This window comes from Pinus tabuliformis, chromosome Q (assembly GCF_031772625.1).
Source record: "Pinus tabuliformis cultivar Carrire ecotype Pingquan chromosome Q, CPIR1, whole genome shotgun sequence".
Lineage (NCBI taxonomy): Eukaryota > Viridiplantae > Streptophyta > Pinopsida > Pinales > Pinaceae > Pinus > Pinus tabuliformis.
In genome coordinates, this window is record NC_142296.1 from 1,078,190,781 (window position 1) to 1,078,211,456 (window position 20,676).

A 20,676-nucleotide genomic window follows, 5' to 3' on the forward strand; every position below is an offset into this window, starting at 1 on the left:
AGCAATGTACTTTTGCTCATACCTTCAGTCCTTCTGCCTACAAACAAAATCACAACCTACAAAATACTTCTTACAAGTATGGCTACTGTCAAAGTGTTTAACACAGTGGTTGGGATTAATTTTCCAACACTCACCCTTAATCACAAATTCTGCCATTGATAATTCCCAAACAGTGTCTAAGATAAACAAAATTTTCATGTGCCAATGGCTTTGTGAAAATATCAACAAACTGTTCTTGTGATCTGCAGTCCTGCAACACAATTTTGTCATTGTTAATCAACTCTCCAATAAAATGATATTTAACATCAATATGCTTGGGCCTCTTGTGAAAGAAAAAATTATTTGATAATGCAATTGTGGAAGTGTTGTCTCAGAAAATAGTTGTTGTTCCCTCTTGGTTGTGGCAAAGATCTCTCAACATCCTTCTCATCCAAATTGCTTGACATGTTGTTGTTGTTGCCACAACAGATTCATCTTCTCCTAATCATAGTGACACTATTGGTTGCTTCTTGGAGGCCCATGAAATCGCTCTGAAGCCCAAATGAGAAACATATCCTGACATGTTTTTTTTGTCATCGACACTTCCTGCCCAATCATTGCCAGTGTACCTAACCAGCCTGAAATCACTTGTTGCGACGTACAAAATACAATACTGTTTTGCCCCATTGACATACCTTAGAATCCTTTTCACTGTTGCCAATGTTTTTCTTTGGGTGTCTCCATGAACCTGGACACCTAACTTACTATATAGATTATATCAGGCCTATTGGTGGTCAAATACGTCAAACTGCCCATCATACTTCTATATAATGTCGGATTGGCATTGCTACTGCAATCTTCTTTCCTCAACTTCAACCCCATGACAATTGGAGTTGGTGTGGGCTTGTTGTTATGCATAGTAAACCTCTCTAAAATATCTGCTACATAATTTTCTTGGGAAATAAAAATTACATTTTCTATTTTCTTCACTTCTATGCCCAAAAAATATCTTAACAATCCCAAGTGAAGTCATTTCAAATTCACTCTTCATGACTTCTTTGAAATTAGTGATAAGGAAATCATCACTGCATGCAAACATCAAATAATCTATATATAAAACAACAATAAGAGTCTTACCATCACTCGCTTTGATGTAGAGAGTAGGCTCACTGTTGCATTTGTTGAAACCATTGTCCAACAAGTAAGCATCTATCTAGCTATACCATACACATGGTGCTTGCTTCAACCAATAAAGAGCTTCCTCAACTGATACAGTTTGTCTTCTTGGCCTTCTACCACATAATCAGGTGGTTGCGCAACATACACTTCTTATTTCAACACTCCATTCAAGAACATTGATTTTGCATCCATTTGATTCACTTTTCATTTATGTTGTGCGACAATTGCCACAACTATACGCACTGTCTCCATCCTCATGACTGACGCAAATGTCTCCACATAATCTCTTCCATGTTTCCACTTGTATCCTTTGACAACTAGCCTCGCTTTATTCCTTTCAATGTTCCCCTCAACGTTGCTCTTGGTCTTATTAACCCACTCCACTCCAATGACTTATTTTCCTTGCAGAAGGTTAACTAACTCCCATGTATCATTCTTTTCTACTGTTTCTATTTCTTCCTCCATTACCACCAACCATATTTCTTCTTTGACTGCATCCGAAAAATGGATTGGGTCATCTACATGACACAATAATGAAAATAGGGAACTTAGATTAGCACTACTATCAACTTCATATTGCTCATAGATCTCATTTAAATTTCTAAATTTTGGTCTTCTTGTGCTTGCTGAAGAAGGGCTTGACATGTCACTTGGTGTTGCACTTTGCAGCATGCTTGGAGAAGCACTTGCTTGACTGCGTGACGTTTTCCTATTATTTGTTAACAGTGTTACTTATTGCCTGCTTTGTTGCGCTTGAATAGGATTATAGGGAGTCATTGTTGAGGAATTTCTTGCTGGTATCATTTCCTGTTTATCTTCATGTGGCATACATGCTTTGACAGTGACTGTCTTCTCTAAAGTTCCATCCCATGCTTCTTCTTCTATGAACTGCACATCTATGTTGATTATTACCTTCTTGGTTGATGGATTGTAAAGATTCTATGCCTTGGATTCATCACTATATCCAACAAATATGGATTTCCCCCCTTGCTATCCGACTTCTTCCTCAACTCATCTGGGACATGCGCATATGCCACACATCCAAAGACTCTCATGTGAGTGACACTATGCTTTCTTCCACTCCATGCCTCTTTAGGAACCACGTTCTGGACACTTTTGGTTGGACATATATTCAAGATATATGCTACATAAGTGATAGCTTCAGCCCAATAATCATTTGGAAAATGCTTTGCCTTCAACATAATTCTTGCCATTTCCATAATGGCCCTATTCTTCCTTTCTATGACACTATTTTGCTGGGGTGTATACCTTGTTGTAAATTTCTTGTGAATTCCATGCTCCCTGCAAAATTGAAGGAAGTCATTTGAGATGTATTCACCACCTCTATCAGTCCTTAAGACTTTGATGTATTGTCCACTTTGTTTCTCAGCAAGAGCTTTGTATTGGCGAAAGTGCTCAAACACTTCACTTTTCTCTTTTAGGAGATAAATCCATGTCTTCTTTGTGTAGTCATCTATGAAGGTCAATAAATAATGGTTGCCGCCAATTGATGGTGTCTGCATTGGTCCACATAAATCTGAGTGGACAATCTCCAAAGGTGTCTTTTCCCTTACTAACTTTCTTGCTAGAAATGTCTTTGTATGTTGCTTTCCCAAGATACATCCTTCACATATGTTGTCCGGTCCTTTATATGAGTGGAAACTCCTTCACCATGCCTTTCCTATGCAACAAATTCAAACCTCTGAAGTTGAGATATCCAAATCTCAAATGCCATAACCAATTTTCATCTTTGACCTTTGCTTGATAGTTCACTTGTGTGATAGTTGCATATTTTCTTCCATTCTCTTGTGAGTTCATTGATAGTTGTGCTTGTGCACCTTCTTCCTTCAAATCTGATATTATTTTTAGGGGAAACATTTTATTGCTTGTCATCTAAACCTTTGCAATCAATTGTCTTCTTGGAGGCCTATCCAAAATTGTGCACTCATCATTTTTGAAAATGACATTGTAGCTCTTTTGCATGAGTTGTCCAGTGCTTATGAGCTTATGCTTCAAACTAGGGACAAAGTAAACATTTGAGATGTATTTCTTCTCCCCCTTCTTTGTGAGGATATTAAATCTTCCTTTTCCCGTGAGAGAGACTTTACTATCAGTCCTAATGTCACTTCATATTTCACATTCTCATCTAAATTGGAAAACATCTCTATGTTCCCTTACATGTGGTTGCTACACCCTGAACCTGGATACCATATATCACTTTGTTTTTCTTGTGCTACATTACAAGCTAAAAACGTGCTATCATAGTTCTGATTTTCTTTTGTGAAATTTACACTTGGTTTGTTATTAATGCATCTTGCTTCTTTCTACATTCATTTGCATAATGACCATACTTCTTATAGTAATGACATTGGACTTGAGATTTATCATACCGCTGACCTTGTGCTTGATCTTGGCTTGGGCCTTGACTTTGGATTTTTATTGTTTCCCCTTCCACTTGAGCTTGAAAGGCTACTTCTTCCACCTATTTGTGGGCTTCTTCCTCTTCCCCTAGCATATGTTCTTCCTATGCCTTGACCTTGACCAAATGAAACTTGTATCTTGAAGGCATGCTCCAATGCGGAGCATGTTGCTCTATTCAATCTATGTTCATGAGAAATCAGTGATGCATGAAGCTCATCCACTGAGAACTATGAGAGATCCTTTGTCTCTTCTATGGCCACAACAATGGCATCAAACCTTGGTGGCAGACTTCTCAAAACTTTATCAACTATTCTCCTTTCCTCAAGTGTCTCACTGTGAGACCTGATTTGAGTAACCAGCCTAATTACATGTGTAAAAAATGTGTCTACATTATGAGAATCAATCATATATGGTGTCTCAAAGTCTCTCCTTAGCATTTGTAGCTTTGATTTCTCCACTTTTTCCATACCTTGGTAGGCTGTATGGAGGGTGTCGCATGGTTGTTTGGGCTTCATTGTTGCTACAACCCTTGGAAAAATACTTTCATGAATTGCTTGAAAATTGTAAAATAAGGCTTTTGCATCCTTCTTCTTGTTTTCCCTCAACAAATCCATTTCTTCTTGAGACAAGGAATTGTATGTTGTTGCATTTGTTGGTTCTTGAAAACCATTCTCCACCAAATCCAAAATGTCTTGAGAAGAAAATAGGGCCTTCATTTTAATAGGCCAATAGTCATAATTTTTGTCGTTAAACTGAGGTATCTGAGGATCAGTCAAGCTTGTGCTTGATGTTGCCATTTCTAAGCAAGAAAAAAAACCTTTCTACCTGCTGGTAAATATGCTCAAAACCAATTTTAATTGCTAGTAAAAACACTTTTTTTACACTAACAGAGTTTAACCTGCTCTAATACCATGTTAGAATTTTTTTTTGCAGGGGCAGAGGAGAGGAGTCTAGCTCAGAAATCCGTTGCAGCAAGGTAATTCTTCAGTTGCAGCAAGGTAATTGCAAATACATAGAGGCTTAATTAAAACACGGAACTCACGTTAGAAAAATAGAGTAAAAGCAAAAAGGTTGTGGTAAATCTACATGTGAATGTTTAAGACCACATCGCAACATAACATACTTTTCATTATGTTTCAAAACATAGAAAAATACATTCATGTGATAAATTCGAGGTTTCTGCTCCAAGTAAAACAAGAAAGATCTTACTATGATTTACGCTTCACCAGGGTTGCGGAGTAACACATAGTAAAACATAGTAACTGTTGTTTTCATGTCCACACCAAAATTCACTCCACAATTTTCTCTTTACCTCTCAAAATTTCACCCTCTCTCTCGCTCAACCTTGCAAATGAATTTTACATTCATATTTATACAAAACATACATTTGACTCATTAATTCATGACAGAGAAAACATTAATACACAACATGGGTGATTTTACATAATAAATGGTTTTATGAACTTGCAGGTGTTGTGGAGTGTGGGTAACAGTTGCGGAGTGAATGCTTGCCCATACATATTTATCAAAATCCATTAAGTGCCTTAAACTCTCTCATGTGTTGCAGAATGGTCAATGATGTACTTTTTCTTAGACCTTCATTCCTTCCGCCTGCAAACAAAATCGCAACCTGCAAAATACTTCTCACAAGTATGGTTGTTGTCAGAGTGTTTAACGCGGTGGTTAAGATTAATTTTCCAACATGAGGATGCATGGTAGTCCTTCAAGGCTAGCATAGAGCACCCATAGTGGATAGGCATAACATTGATAGATCTAAGGAGAAGTGAGAGTCTATAATTAAGCCCTAGTAGGCATGTATAGTATGAAAGTCAACGATTTTGGACCATAAATTCAACGATCCCCTACAGCAAGTATAACAAGTCCTGCTATAAGAGAATTCCTATAGGAAAGACTCCATATTAGCTCAGAACCTTCCTTGATTTGGTCCATACGAGATGAGCAAAGAAATTTAAGAAACCATCTCCAAATAGAAACACCAATAGTTAACTAGAATTGGATTAACAATGATGAAAATGAAGATGTATTTCTCCATATAGGAAATCTCACAAACATACTCCCTTGTCGAGATTAATATCTTCATAGGAAGAAGATAGAAGTTGGGATGATGAACCATCACAATCTATAATAAACTGGTTCATTGAGTATATAGACAAAGGGTATCAAACCAATGGAAGTCTTGTAAGTCTCGCAAGAGTTAAAGTTGAAAATACTGAGTGTATTCGATGAATTGATTAGATACTGAGTGTGAAGGTGGAAACCACCATAATGGTTGAGATTGTTCACTTGAATGAATTATCTGAGGAATATACCATCTCATCAGCTGAGCCACCAAGTCCAAAGAAAATAATACATACTCCACATTCACACATAAACATGGGATTCAACCATATCCCCCTTTAGAGGAATACAAGGATCTGAAGAGGAACTGGTTCATTTGTGAAAATTTTTGGACAATCGATGATGTTATAGATGAATACAAGCAAATGGCAATTTGCAATAGATCTTCAGAAAAGGGCTTACATGGTTCATTGATTTCATAGAGATCTTGGCCAAATGTAAGATCGATGTCAAAAAAAAATTCCTCTCCTCCTTTAAAGCCCAAAATGTTAAGCATCTTGCAACACAAAAGCTAAAAAAAACCAAAGGAAATAGTGGGAGAGTATGAAAAAAAATTAAGGATTTGTTGAGTCAAATCCCATACAACATTAATGAAGATCTCCTGGTCCAATGTTATGTTGTTAGATTATCACAAAAAATCCAAGTGTTGTTTAGAATGCATGCAATTACATAGAATGCATGAAATTACATAATTTAAGGAAGTAGAAGTACTAAATAAGGCCCAATGTATTGAAACTAATGATGGGCAACGACATCCTTTTCACTAGAATACAACAATATGCATCGGTCAACTTCACTAGTGACAGGAAGGGGGCAATAGAAAGCTTACAATCTTCTATATTAAATCCCTTCAAAAGATCAATTTCATATTTAGGTTGAGAAATACAGATACTATCATCCATGTGCAAATTTTGGATGCCTAAAAAGAAATGTAAGAGAGCAATTATTTATTTCAAATGTGTTTGCCAATTGTTTCTTCAAACAAAAATTAATAAGGGTTTCTTTGACTTATGACTAAATCATCAACATGTAATGCAATAATTAATATTTCAATTTTTATGTGTAATACCAAATAGTATGATTTGATTGATACTGCTTGAAACCAAGGTTGACAAAGAAATGGTCAATCTTCTCACATTAAACCCTTGGGACATTTTTCAAAGTAGATAAGGGCTTCTTCAATTGAGACACTAGATTTGAATCATTTCCATTAGCTGAGGCTTGTTCCATAGAAATTTATTTAGTCGTATATCCATGAAGCAAATAACTTTTGACACCCTACCAAAGGGAGTAGCAATTGAAATAATCAGTTAAAAAAATATATTTGGGACAAGGTGAAAGGTTTCAATCAAGACAATGCCTTACTACTAAGAAAAACCCTTTGATGCTAAACAAGCCTTGTGTTTTTCAACATGACCATGAGAAGTGAACTTGGTCTTGTAGACCTGTCAATAGTTCATCACATTATTTCCTTGTGATTGAAGAACTAAACCCCATGTCTCATTCTTCATCAAGGAATGGTATTCCTCAACATTAGCATTCTTCTATTTAGGTCAAGCATGTGCATCAACATATGTATCTAGATCACACAGCTCTAGTACACACACCATTAGAGGAACACTACCATGTTGTTTCTAACTTTTGTTCTTCATTGAGTCATTGATGTCTGAAGCATCAACTTTAGCAACTTCAAGTATCTTAGCAACCCATAAGGTTAAGTATTTTGCAGTAATGAGGTTGCATTATCAACAAATTTACTATAGTATTACTCAAGGGTTCCAAAATTGGTAATTAGTTTTGTAGTCAATGATCAAATATAAGTTGAAATAGGTAAATGAACTAACTATTTAATCAATTCTCCAATATGATATCTAGTTGATCTAGTCTCTATTAGAATTTCAAAGGGATTAGTATTCATCAAACTAGAAAAGGAATTCAATAGCTTAATATTTGAGGTCTTCTCTTCAAAGGAAACATTTATACTAAGAATGATTTGCTAGGTCTTTGACTATTTAGAGTAGTCCATCTTGTTGTGACTCTTTTAATCTAGCTTCTTTCTACAATCATATAAAAGATTATCCCATGCACTACAATGAAACTTTTAGAGGGATTTGAGTAAGGGTTTTATCTGACTATATTTATTAATAGGGGTTATATCACATAGAGTTTTATTTATAATAAGGTTCATGAAATAATTTGAACAATAACTAGCTTCTACCCAAAATGAGTTAATAAATCTTTGGCCTTAAACAAATATCATGTCGTTTTAACCAACATCCATTTTTTCCTTTCCACAACTCCATTCTATTGAGATGTATGAAGTATAGTTCTTTTCCAACAATTCTATTGAGATGTACGAGGTATAGTTCTTTTCCAAGGGATAAGATTTTAAGACAATTAATCTTTAAAAAATATACCCCATATACTCTGATTTTAAGACAATTAATCTTTAAAAATATATATCCAATATACTCCTCCACCATTGTGTGATCTCAAATTAGTTTTCTTCCAACACCCTAAATTCCTTTAAATTTTCAAAGAAACTATTCTTATTCTTTAATAAATATGTATACCCAAATATAAAATAGACCTCACACATAGTGATGATGTTTATTTAGGGCACATAGACGATTATGCAACCCAATAATTGATAAAAAAATAAAAATATATTTAATGAAAATAACAACCAAGTCAATATACCACCACTCTTTTACCCAATTGAAGATTTGTTAAATCTAATTCTTAATTAAATTGTACATTAATTAAATTTAATAATAATTCTTAATTTTTTCACTTTCGTAACTTTTAAATAAAATTCACAATCTCCATGCTTTATCCACAATTTATAATCATTTTATCATATTGATTTAGAACACCTATAGTTACATAGCTCTTATTTTTTTCATAATAATTCTTAATTATTTTACTTTCTTACCTTTTAAATAAATTTCACAATCTCCATGTTTTTTCCACAATTTCTAATTAATTTATCATATTGATTAAAAATAGTAATAGTTACTTAGCTCCTATTTATTTTTAAAAATAAGAGGTCTAAAAAAATTTCTATATAAAACAAAATGAAAATAAATTTTATTTATTTCCATTTTTTATTAAATAAATTTATAATTTCTTAATTTAAATATATGTTTATATATGTTTATAGCATTCTAATCCTTACTGCGCTTAGAATAGTTAATACATGGTTTTCTTATTATTAAAAAAAAACATAAATTATATATATGGTTTTGTTATGGTTAAAACAAATGAAAATAAATTAGCTTAAGATTATTTTAAGCACATATCTATCTAAGAAGATAGATTGCTCTTTTTTAAATATAAACCCTTATGCAAAATGATTTATGTTACATATATTTTGAGTTAAGATTTTCAATTCTTTTAATGTTTTCTATTTTCATAAAAAAAAAAATTATCATATTTAAGTAGGCTATCTTATATAACTATCCAGCACATTAAATGATGTAAACATGATCTCGAAAGAAAGATATCATCGCACATAGAAAAGGATGAGCAGTCTCCATAAAATTGTGTTATTGACAATGTTCACATTTAATTTATGAAGAGAAGGGCGAAGATATACAACATCAAATTCCTGCAGGGGCTGTTGTTAAGAAATGCAACATTGAAGAGTAGGGTAAACCATCTTTTTATTAATTACAGTGCCTTACTTTGGAGGTCTTGGATTGAAATTCTTGCAGCAACATCGTTGAGAATAACAAGCTACTTACTTTAATTTTTTCTTTTCGAACAGAAGATATCATGCCTGGAGCAGCTCGCAAGCATATATATAGTCTGGTTCAAGATTAAACTGTAAAATCTGTAAGAACCAAACTTCCGTACCTAATCTTTAAAACTTGATATATTTCTCTCCTAACCTTTAAACCACATCTTTAAAACTTCATATCTGTAGCATATGTAAAACACTAAATTAGTATTCAAAGAGCAAATGCTCAAATATCATCACAGAGGTTCCAGAAACTCTGAGCACTGATCGAAAATATACAAAGCACCATGATTAGAAACAGTGGAAAGAAGAATACAGTCCTGAAAAGAATCTGATACGAATTTCAATTTCCATATTGCCGGATGGAGGTTGTGGAGGAGTTGAGCATGTGGGAGGATCTCATCATGAGGGGGTCCGAGATTTTGGAACCAGAGTAAGGCGGCGCTTCTTCGTCGTGCTCCGCCACCTCGGTGGCGGTGGTGTTGCAACGTTTGGAGTCGGCGGGAGAATGCTTGATGAGGAGCTCGACCTTGGAATCGGCGGAGTCCTGATCGAATTCGTGTTTGATTTCCTTGAGCAATGCGGCGACGTCCTTCATGGTTGGTCGTTCTTCTGGATTGGGGTTGACGCACAGGAGAGCTACTCCCAGCGCCTGTAACATCTCTTGAATATGTTGATCGGTTCGCCCTTGAAGTCGAGGATCCAACACTTCTACTGAATCTTTTTTCTTCTCCAGAGTTTCACGTACCCAATCGACCAGATGCATGCCTTCGCGCAGAGAAGGATCGATCGCCTGCTTTCCTGTTAACACTTCCAGTAAAACCACGCCATAGCTGTACACGTCGCTTTTCTCCGTTATTTTCATCATGTATCCATATTCTGCAATAGCAAGCAACACAGCATACCACAGGTCTTCTTTAGTAAGCCGCTAATGAAGATGCAGTCACCCTGTTATCTAAATAGATTTATAACATAACGTCACCATTTAAAAGAAATGGTCTGTGCCAGAAGACAGTGACAGCAGTAGTGCAGAATCCGTCCCTGAACGACCAGTGATACAGGACGTCGACAGGCTGTGGGATTTATAGGTTTAGATGACTAGCTTACATACGGAGCTTTGATAACTAAAGAGACAATCTCGGTGTCAAAGATTTAAATTTAATTGAAAAAACAATCTCAGTGTCAAAGATTTAAATTTAGTTGAAATCCACCTTCCTCTCAGGTGGAAGGATAAGTTGTTCATAGCCAATCAGCTTACAATATAGACTTATTTAAAAGTACAACATCGATAAGTTTAAATGGTAAATCAAACCAAATTGTGATTGAAATCTTATTCAAGGATGTCTTAGTTGGAAGGAAAGAGAGAAGTTGTTCATATCCAATCAGCTTAGGAGTATAATATCGATAAGTTTTAATGGTAAATTTAACCAAATTGCAATTCAAATAAAATCTGATTGAGTATATGGTCTGTTATACTAAATTAAAAATTATAAGATAAGGCATATCTAATTTGCTGCCTCTACCAAATTATATAATTATTTTATTGCAAAATTATAATATCTCAATTCACAAGATTTAGACTTAGTGGGGAAATCACAAGAATTTCACTTAAGTTAAATTTAATTGATAAATATAATCAATATGTCAAACCAGAAGACATGGACCTAGTGGGAAAATTATATAATTATTTTATTCCAAAATTATAATATGTCAAATCACAAGACTTGGACCTAGTGGGGAAATCACAAGAATTTCACTAAGCTAAATTTAATTGGTAAACATGATCAATATGTTAAACCAAAAGAATTGAACCTAGTGGGAAAATCATAAGAATTTCATTAAACCTAAACTTAATTGATAAATATGATAAACATAATGTGAAATTATAAGTGCAAAGTGTAAAACATAAGGCGAGATTATAAATGCAAAGTGTAAATGGGAAAATCACAAGAATTTCACTAAAGCTAAACTCAATTGATAAATATGATAAACATAATGTGAGTTTATAAGTGCAAAGTGTAAAACATAACATGCAAAGTGTAAATCGGGAAAATCACAAGAATTTCACTAAAGCTAAACTTAATTGGTAAACAAGATCCATATGTCAAACCAAAAGACTTGAACCTAGTAGGAAAAATCACAAAACAATAATTAAAAGTAAACTCAGTTGATAAATATCATAAACATAATGTGAGATTATAAATGTAAAGTTTAAATTAGTTAAGCATATTAATTGGTAAACATGATCAATATGTCAAACCAAAAGACTTGAACCTAGTGGGAAATTCATAAGAATTTCATTAAAGCTAAATTCACTTCATAAATATGATAAACATAATGTGAGATTATAAATACAAAGTGTAAATTTAGTTAAACACATTATACTTGATATTAACTGTTATCTATATATCTATACCAAATTTTAAAATATTTTGAAAATTTAATAAACATAAACAAATTAATGATTTAACTTCAGTAATATCTCTTATATTCTAAAATCTAAAATCAAATTACAGTCAAATTTCATTAATATCTTTTATATTTTAAAATCTACTATCAATTTACACTCAAATTACATTAATATAATTTCACTTTAATTTTATTAACATAATAATAATATAATTCATATAAATAAAGTAAAATTATATTTAGTAAATAAAGAAAATTTAATAAAATTATACAAGAAAATTATAGAAAAAAAATGTACGATCAGTTTTGATGGTAGGTAAACTCATAAATTCGATAAGAACTTATTTTTTAATTAACTCGTTCAACCATCATATTTTGCAAGTCTCTCTCTCATACATACCCCATATATATATAACTCTTAAAATTTAATAATACAAATAAAACTATTAAAAATTAATTTTTAAAAACATTTTTATGAAATAAATTAAAAAATTAAATTATATCTATTTTTATTTTTATTTTTTAAAAAAATTAACCATTATTTTCAAAGTAAGATGGAAAAAATCCATTCTAGCCCTCTAACAAGAGCTGAAAGGGGCTCATCATTAGCTTGTGGGGGCTGTGAACAGGTTTTTCTCGAATCTTTTTATTTCTTAAATGTTTAAAATAAATATCGCTAATATGTTTTTTTTTTAAATTTATGTTAACAGATTTAGATTATTTTTCATGAAAAAATATTAATCAATATAATTAGAATCTGAAAAGGCATATTTTATTATAAACTCAAGGGTTAGCTCATCATTAACTTCCGCGGGGGTGAACAGCTTTTTCTCGAATCTTTTTATTTTTTAAATGTTTAAAATAAATTTGGTTAATAACTAATCGGCTTTTATTTTTAAATTTATGTTAACAGCTTTAGATTATTTTTCAGGAAAAAATATCAATCAATTTAATTATTTCTATAGTGATTAGATTAAATTAAATTAAATTTAAAAATTATTTTAATTTAAATTAAATTAAATTAAATTTAAAAATTATTTTAATTTAAATTAAATTAAATTAAATTTAAAAATTATTTTAATTTTATAAACCCATAAAATAGATAAGAATGATAATAAAATCTAATTTTAAATTAAAGTTAAATTAATGTATGTATAAACAAATTTTCACACCTTTTACCATAAGATTGGCGTACTTGAATCTTAAAAAAAAATCTAGTTTTTTCAATATAATAATAAAATGAAGTTAATTGGGTTTATATTTGGTGATTAAGAAGAATGACTAGGATGTTATTCACTCAGATTCAATTTTTTTATAAATAATTTTTTTTATAAATAAGATAATGAACTTTTGGTGTAATAGCTTCCAGCTTTGTTATTTATTATTTAGAAATGAAATGAATAATCCCGGGAAGATAAAAATATATATAAGTAATAAAGTGTTTAATACCATATTTTTGGTAGGATTCAGCTATTAGATAGTAGTATGTAAAGAGGGTCTAAATTCATCTGCTAGAGGTTTATTAAATAGTAGTATGTAAAGAGGTCCTAAATTCATCTGCTAGAGGTTTATTAAGTAGTAGTATATAAAGAGGTTCTAAATTCATCTGCTAGAGGTTGTAGTCTATTGAGCTGTTATTAGCTGCGAACAAGTTTTAGACAAACCTACTTGAGATTATTGATTAATCACCTTGAAAGGCGGATTATGAATGTCCAATATGCTACAGCATGAAATGCTTGGTAAGCTATATGCATATAGCTGGACCATGCCTTGTTTTGGCCTAACAAATATCTTTAAACTCCCTATCCTTTACTAAAAACAAATCCTATAAACAGTTCTTAACAACAAATCTTATAAACAGCTTTTAACAGCACATGAACGCAATAAAGGATATAAGAGTACATACCGGGAGCAATATATCCATAGGATCCAGCCACATTTGTTGAAGACTTGGTGTAATTGTCAGAGGAATCCACGAGCTTGGCGAGACCGAAATCTGCAAGGTAAGGTTCGAAATGACGACCCAGCAATATATTGTTAGCTTTGACATCACGGTGAACGATCGCTGGGACACAGTGGTGATGTAGATACTCAAGCCCTTGTGCTGCTCCCAAAATGATGTTGTATCTGTGTTCCCAATCCAGTGATCCTCTCATCTCGTGCAGCAAACCACCCAAGCTTCCATTGGGCATGTAATCATACATGAGAAGCTTGGTTGTGTTGTTGGAACAATAACCAAGAAGTCTCACAATGTTTTTGTGCCTGATAGAACCCAGTGTCTTCACTTCTGCACCAAATGAGTCTCTGATCTGTTGCCCTTCCTTCTTAGAAGTCCAAAGCTTCTTCACTGCTATGACATCTCTGTTAGGCATTTCAGCTCTGTAAACAGCACCTGAACAGCCTTTTCCTATGATATTGCTGTCAACCAGACAATCAACAACATCTTCTACAGAGAAATTGAGTTTCTGGAACAGGGTCATCTGCCATGGCCACCCGATTTCTGAATCTTCAAACTCTTGCTGAGGCATTTTCTTGGCTTTAATCAACACACATATCCCCAGAAACAACATCATTCCTATAGCACTAAACAAAAGGCCTATGATTATCTGAACATTAAAAACCCTAGAATGTCTTTCAGGGGACTCATCCCCTAATTGTTCAAAACAATTATCAGTCCCTGAAGTACAAAGCCCTGCATTTCCATATAAACCACTTGCAGGCAATTCTCTGAAAAAATTAGTGTCTGGCAGATACCCAGAGAAATTATTGTATGAAACGTTCAGAGACACTAGATTTTGTAGCTGGCCAAGAATACTCAAATTTCCAACCAGCATATTGTGAGATATATCCAAGGCTGCCAGTTTTGTGAGTCTAGAAAACTTCATAGGAATGAGCCCTGAGAGATAATTCCAACTGAGATTCATTGCAATGTCCAATCCTTCTATGCTTCCAATCTCAGAAGGAATGCCACCAGTCAATTTGTTGCTGCTCAAGTCTAGGTACTGTAACTTAGTGCACAACGAAATCTCCCTTGGTATCTCTCCGGACAAATCATTTCCATTCATTGCCAGCTTGTCCAGTGAAATGAGATTTCCCAATGTAGAGGGTATGGAACCCACAAACATATTCATTGATAAATCCAATACATGAAGATTTTGCAGAAAACCAAGCGTGCTGGGTAGATTACCTGTAAGTCTGTTGCCATGAAGATCCAGCATCTGAAGTGCAGTGCATCCTCCGATCTCTGGAAAAAGGGTTCCTGTAAACTGATTATCTACCATGTCAAGGAAGTCCAGATTTTCTAGTTTCCCAACCTCTTTTGGGATTTCCCCACTGAGCTTATTTTCACCCAGCCGAAGCCTAATCAAAGCTTTGCAATCTCCTATATTAGGAGAAATAGAGCCAGTGAGATCATTTGACAGAAGAAGCAACTTTGTGAGGTTTTTTAATTGGAATATGCTTGGAGGAATGCTTCCAGTTAGCCTATTGTCAGTAAGATCTAAAAATTGAAGTTCTTTGCAGTTACCTATACCGGGAGGAATTATTCCTTCCAACCTATTCTGCCAAGCAAACAGCAGCATCAGATTCTTGAGTTGTCCTATTGTATCAGGTATTTCTCCAGATATCTGGTTGCTATCAAGTTGTAGTTGAGAAAGACTAGTGCAATTAACAAGGGAAGAAGGTATTGAACCAGAAATATTGTTCATACTGAGATGAAGCTCAGCCAGATTCTTCAAATTGCCTATTGTGTTAGGAATGGTTCCAGTCAAACCATTCAGTGATAGGTCTAACACCTCCAAGCTTGTGCAGTTGCCAAGCTCTGATGGTATATTTCCTACCAAATCATTTTGCCATAGAAGAAGCTTTTCCAGCTTCTGCAGCCTACCAAGCTCCTTGGGTAGAGAACCTGACAAACTATTTCCATAGAGATACAGATATACAAGTTCAGAACAATTGCTCAGCTCAGGTGGGATTGATCCTGATAGCAAAGTTGTGTAAAGTGCAAGTGATTGCAGTTTTCTTAAAGATCCAAATGAAGGAGGAATTGTTCCAGAAATCCTCGTTTCTGCAAGCCCCAAAAGAGTAAGATTCTTACAGTTGCCAAGTTCAGGAGGCAGCTCACCTTCAATGTTTGGGTTCCCACCTCCACGAAGAACTTCCAAGTTCGACAGCCTGCCAAGTTGTGGTGGTACCTTGCCACTCAGTTGGTTATCAAATATCAGTAGATTGACCAGACTGGAGCAATTTCCAAGATCTGGAGGAATGGTTCCTTCAAGTTCGTTGGAGTTGAGAATAAGGCTCTGGAGATTCTTAAGCTTACCAATCTCAGAGGGTATACTTCCTGTTAGTCTGTTTCCACTCAGATCTAACAACACTAAGTTACTGTAATCTCCTATCTCTTTTGGAAGTGTACCAGTCAGATTGGCTGCAGACATTACAAGTGATTGAAGAGATTTAAGAGTTGCAAACTGTGAGGGAACTGTACCTAAAAGTTCTATGGAATCCAGAAAGATACCAGTAACCAAGTCTTGGGAAGAACATGTGATGCCACTCCATTTGCAGGGATTTTGGTCTCCAGGATTCCATGTACTCAGTACTGATCCTCTGGTGCCATTCAATGTCTGCATCCATGAAGAAAGTACTTGGCCTTCTAGATTCAGCCCCATTGCTGTCCATTCCAAGAAAAGGATTGCACAGAGTATTGCCCTGCACAATAATCTCCATCGAGTAAACTGTGGACAAAATTGAACAAGACTATATCCTCCTATAGATTTCTGTATAGACATGGGCTCAAATTCTTCACACAGAAAACAGTGTACAGTTGCGTTTGGACGGTGTGCAAACCTGAAACTGGGTGCAACCAAATCTCAATGACCTGCTCTTGCATTGGGTCTAGTCATGCCATCAACAACTGGGCAGATATAATTTCTTTTATTTATCAACGATAATCGAGCCAGCCAGCGCTGGTAGCAGAGCTGCAGTAGCATCTAATTTGGGTGTAGTCACGAGACAAAAAACCTGTAATGTTTACCTTGTAAAACGAGAAAGAAAGTCTAAATTATTTTGTTATCAGTCTAAAGCAGCAAAATCAGGCACCATTGCAGGAGAGCAATAACTTTACTGTCCCTGCCTCAAACCTGACAAAAGATTCTTCTCTAAAGCAATATGTACTCTCTTGAAGTCTGGATCGGCTCAAATATTATTCATTCAATCGATACAGATTATAAGATATTACAACTCTTGGCATATACCAATTTGTTAACTTAGATGCTTTCAAGCTCTCAGGAAAAGAAAAGAGGAAAAAGCTCCTCCGAAACAGTATCATTCTTAAACCACACATATTATTATTGCATGTTTTTGAGATATACATAAGCTCAAAAGCAGAGGCATAGACTCTTGATAAAACATAAAACAATCAGTTTGTCAAAAGCCACCTCAAAATATTCCAAAGTATAGGAAATCTTGTGGGAATCCTAGCTAAAATTTCAAAGACTAGCTCTGGGTTTCGTGCAGCAACTCACATGTATTCACGGGGTTTTATAATAGCGATTTATCTGAGGGTGGTGCTTAATTATTTTATATTTTAGATTTTTTTTTTTTTTCAAAATTTTAGGATACGATGGTGAGTAAGGGTATAATGTTTAATTTTTTAAAATGTGGTTTTAAGTATATAAATAGTTTTAAGACATTTAAATTTTTTTAAATATTTAAGTAATATAATTTTTTTTATGTGAGAATGCAAGTTGATTTATTACGATTATTGAAGAAAAAATACATTATTTAGAATTATTTACTGAGTAACTAAGTAAGCTTTTACTCCTGCCAAATGTCTATAGGCTTTAAGGCTTCAACCTGTTTCCTTAAATGCCAAAAAAAACAAACTCTAAACTAAACCAAAAATGATTTCAAAACAGTCAAAACTATAAATCATACAACTTATACTATTAAAATTTTATAATTTTTAACTCATATCTACCCAATTTTCAACCAAATTTAACCAAAAATATATGCCCAATTTTCGACAAAATTTAACCAAAAATATATGCCCAAATACTAAATTTCCAACAAAATCCGTTGGTCTTAGAAAAGCCCGTTGATCATACAAAAGCATTAAAAGACTTATTTCAATGCAGATCCTACTTTTGACTTTCGAGGCATGTTGTTTCTCAAAGTGGCAAACAGTACTGTGCTGATTAAAATATTTGAAGTTATAGAAGTGCGAACCTGCAAGCTCATTCAAATTTATAAAAAATGTGGGTAGTGCCAGGGAGAATCAAGCAGATATCGAGAAAAACTAAACCGATATGGCAAAAGCCAATCTGGCATGACATATACATTTAAGAAAACAATATGGCAGGGTATATACATTATGAATCCAATATGACAGGATATATACATTATTCATTCATGCGTGTACGATAGGATGTGAGCCGCATAGAGGCACTGGCAGAATGCAACATTTACGAAAAGAAGCCAATGCGTACACATTGGTCTGTTTATTACCATTTAGATTCAAAGGAAGTGGGCAGTGCGTGACGGAGAAGCGTCTGTAGGAAGCATCAGCAGAGCACTAACACCATGGAAAGCAACTTAAAAAAAACCAGGTTGCAGGTGGAGAACAAACTACGAGGTAAACCCACATGGCTTTCACCAACTGAACAGCGTAGTATACACTGAAAGGACAGTGAGTAATTAATTACAAGTGCGTCAAACGGACCAAATGGTAATTGCAGAGAACAGGTGGAACAGAGTGGGGGCCATGAAACAACATCGATATTATCCCTGCACTGAAAAATGGCACTACTGGGTGAGACAAAAAGACTGCTCTCTGTGTCGGCCATCGCATGCGATGCGGACCAGAAGAGATACGAGATGACCCCAGTTTCGTGTTTTATTCAATTGCAGTAAAATACATTGTTTTCCTCGTTACTCTGAGACTGAGACTGTGCATTGATATTTTTATTAGCTACCACCTTCGCACCACTGTTTTGTATTTTGTATCTGTATTTCACTGTTTTGCATTTTGTATTTGTATTTCAAATCGGCGAATCTATGTTCCAGTCGGTGGAATATAAATTATTTTGTTTTGGCTTTTTTCCCTTCAAATTTCAGATCTTCCCGTTTCATAGGTATTGGATTCTGTTCGAAAGGAACAATCTTATGCAAATTTCTAGAATATCTGAGAATTTAATCATAGGAAAAGGGTCAAACAATGGAAAACCATGGTCATATTTAAAAATATTTTCAAATTTTACAATCCACAGTTTTAAAGAAATAAAGGCGCTTATTTGTTTGATTAGAAACTTGTTCCAAACTATTTAAACAAATTATTAATTCATCATAATCAAATAAAAAATAAATTAAAATACTTATTAATAAAAAAATATTTATGTTTTTCTATAAATTAGTTATTCTAATTTTAAATTAGTAATTGCGATGAAGATAGGGTTATGTACAAACGATGAACGATTAATTGTTCTCATTACAAATTAGTGATGAAGATAGGGTTATGTATAAACGATGAACGATTAATTTTTCTCATTACAAATTAGTGATTGTGGATTGTCGCTATCGATAGGTTCATGTTTAAATAATGAAAAATTAGTTGTTCTCATTCTTGATAAATAATAATTGTAGTTATGTTTATGTAAACAATTTTATTTGGATTATGAGGGCTATTGGATATACTCTTGTTGTTGTTATAGTCACAGTTATCTAAACTTTGACCTAGCTCAAATTACTCCAATTAGCTCTAGATTTAGTATGGTAAAAATTAATTGAGATGTGAAGTGGATAAATTTTGGTGCATAGTAAACACTAGTAAGCCTACATATTTACATTTTTACTCCTACATAGATGCTGAGGAAAACATAAATAACTGTGGGAAGTAAATCTTGACAAATATATTTATTTATGCAAAGACTTGCACTTAAATTATAGTGGGAAGTAACTGACGATAAATATGTTATTTACCAAACACTTATCTACATGACATTATATTGTGCAAAATCTGCAATAAAACTTTCAAATTATAGTCCAATCAAATATTTGAAAAATAAATTTTTATGTTAAAAAACAAATATTTATTTTCAAAATCAAACATTATAAATTATGTTAACTAATACTAAACCAATAATAAAATCTTACTAACAAACCAAGACTTAGACTATTAAAAATAATACATTTAAATAAACAAAAGCTCACACTAATAAAAATAATACATTTAAATAAAATCAGAAATTATAATTTACTTTATGAACAATTAATTATTCTCACTCTACACTAGTAATTGTGCCTATGACATGTCCATTTAAATAAAAGACACAAGTTGTAATTCACTTACTTTCATATATATATATATACATATATATATATATCACCATTTCACTTGCTTTAGAACGGAAAACCATTGTACGCCAGTAGTTATTTTTAAGAGGCACAACTTTTTTGATGTATAATTTAATCAACCTCTCAGATTTAAAATGGAAAAACAAGTTGTAAATGATCTAATTAATATGGATACTTTAAGATAGAGATGCAATATGATTATGTTTATATATATATATATATAATTTAGTAAAATAATGAATAATATATATAGATAAAAGAAAATTTATGATATATTTATATCTTTTTAGTATTTGGGTTATAAAATGTATTTATTTATTTTATATGAGATTTTTGTTAACATAATTATCACTTTTACATTAGTTTGTTTGCAAACTAAGTTGATTTACTTAAAATTTTAAATTGATGTTTTACAAAACACTTTTTTAAATTTAAGATAGAATGATTTTTTAATTAAT

The 20,676-nt window shown here is 33.3% G+C and overlaps 1 protein-coding gene across 1 annotated transcript; it reads right to left on the reverse strand.

Moving 5' to 3' along the window:
• Positions 1-9,358: 9,358 nt before the first annotated feature.
• On the reverse strand, positions 9,359-17,224 carry LOC149223266 (uncharacterized). The gene is made up of 2 exons (XM_089383262.1): positions 13,776-17,224; positions 9,359-10,339 (listed from the first exon to the last, which is right to left on the reverse strand). The coding sequence occupies exons 1-2, from the start codon at positions 16,654-16,656 to the stop codon at positions 9,804-9,806; spliced, it is 3,417 nt and encodes a 1,138-aa protein (XP_089239388.1). The 5' UTR covers positions 16,657-17,224; the 3' UTR covers positions 9,359-9,803.
• Positions 17,225-20,676: the final 3,452 nt, after the last annotated feature.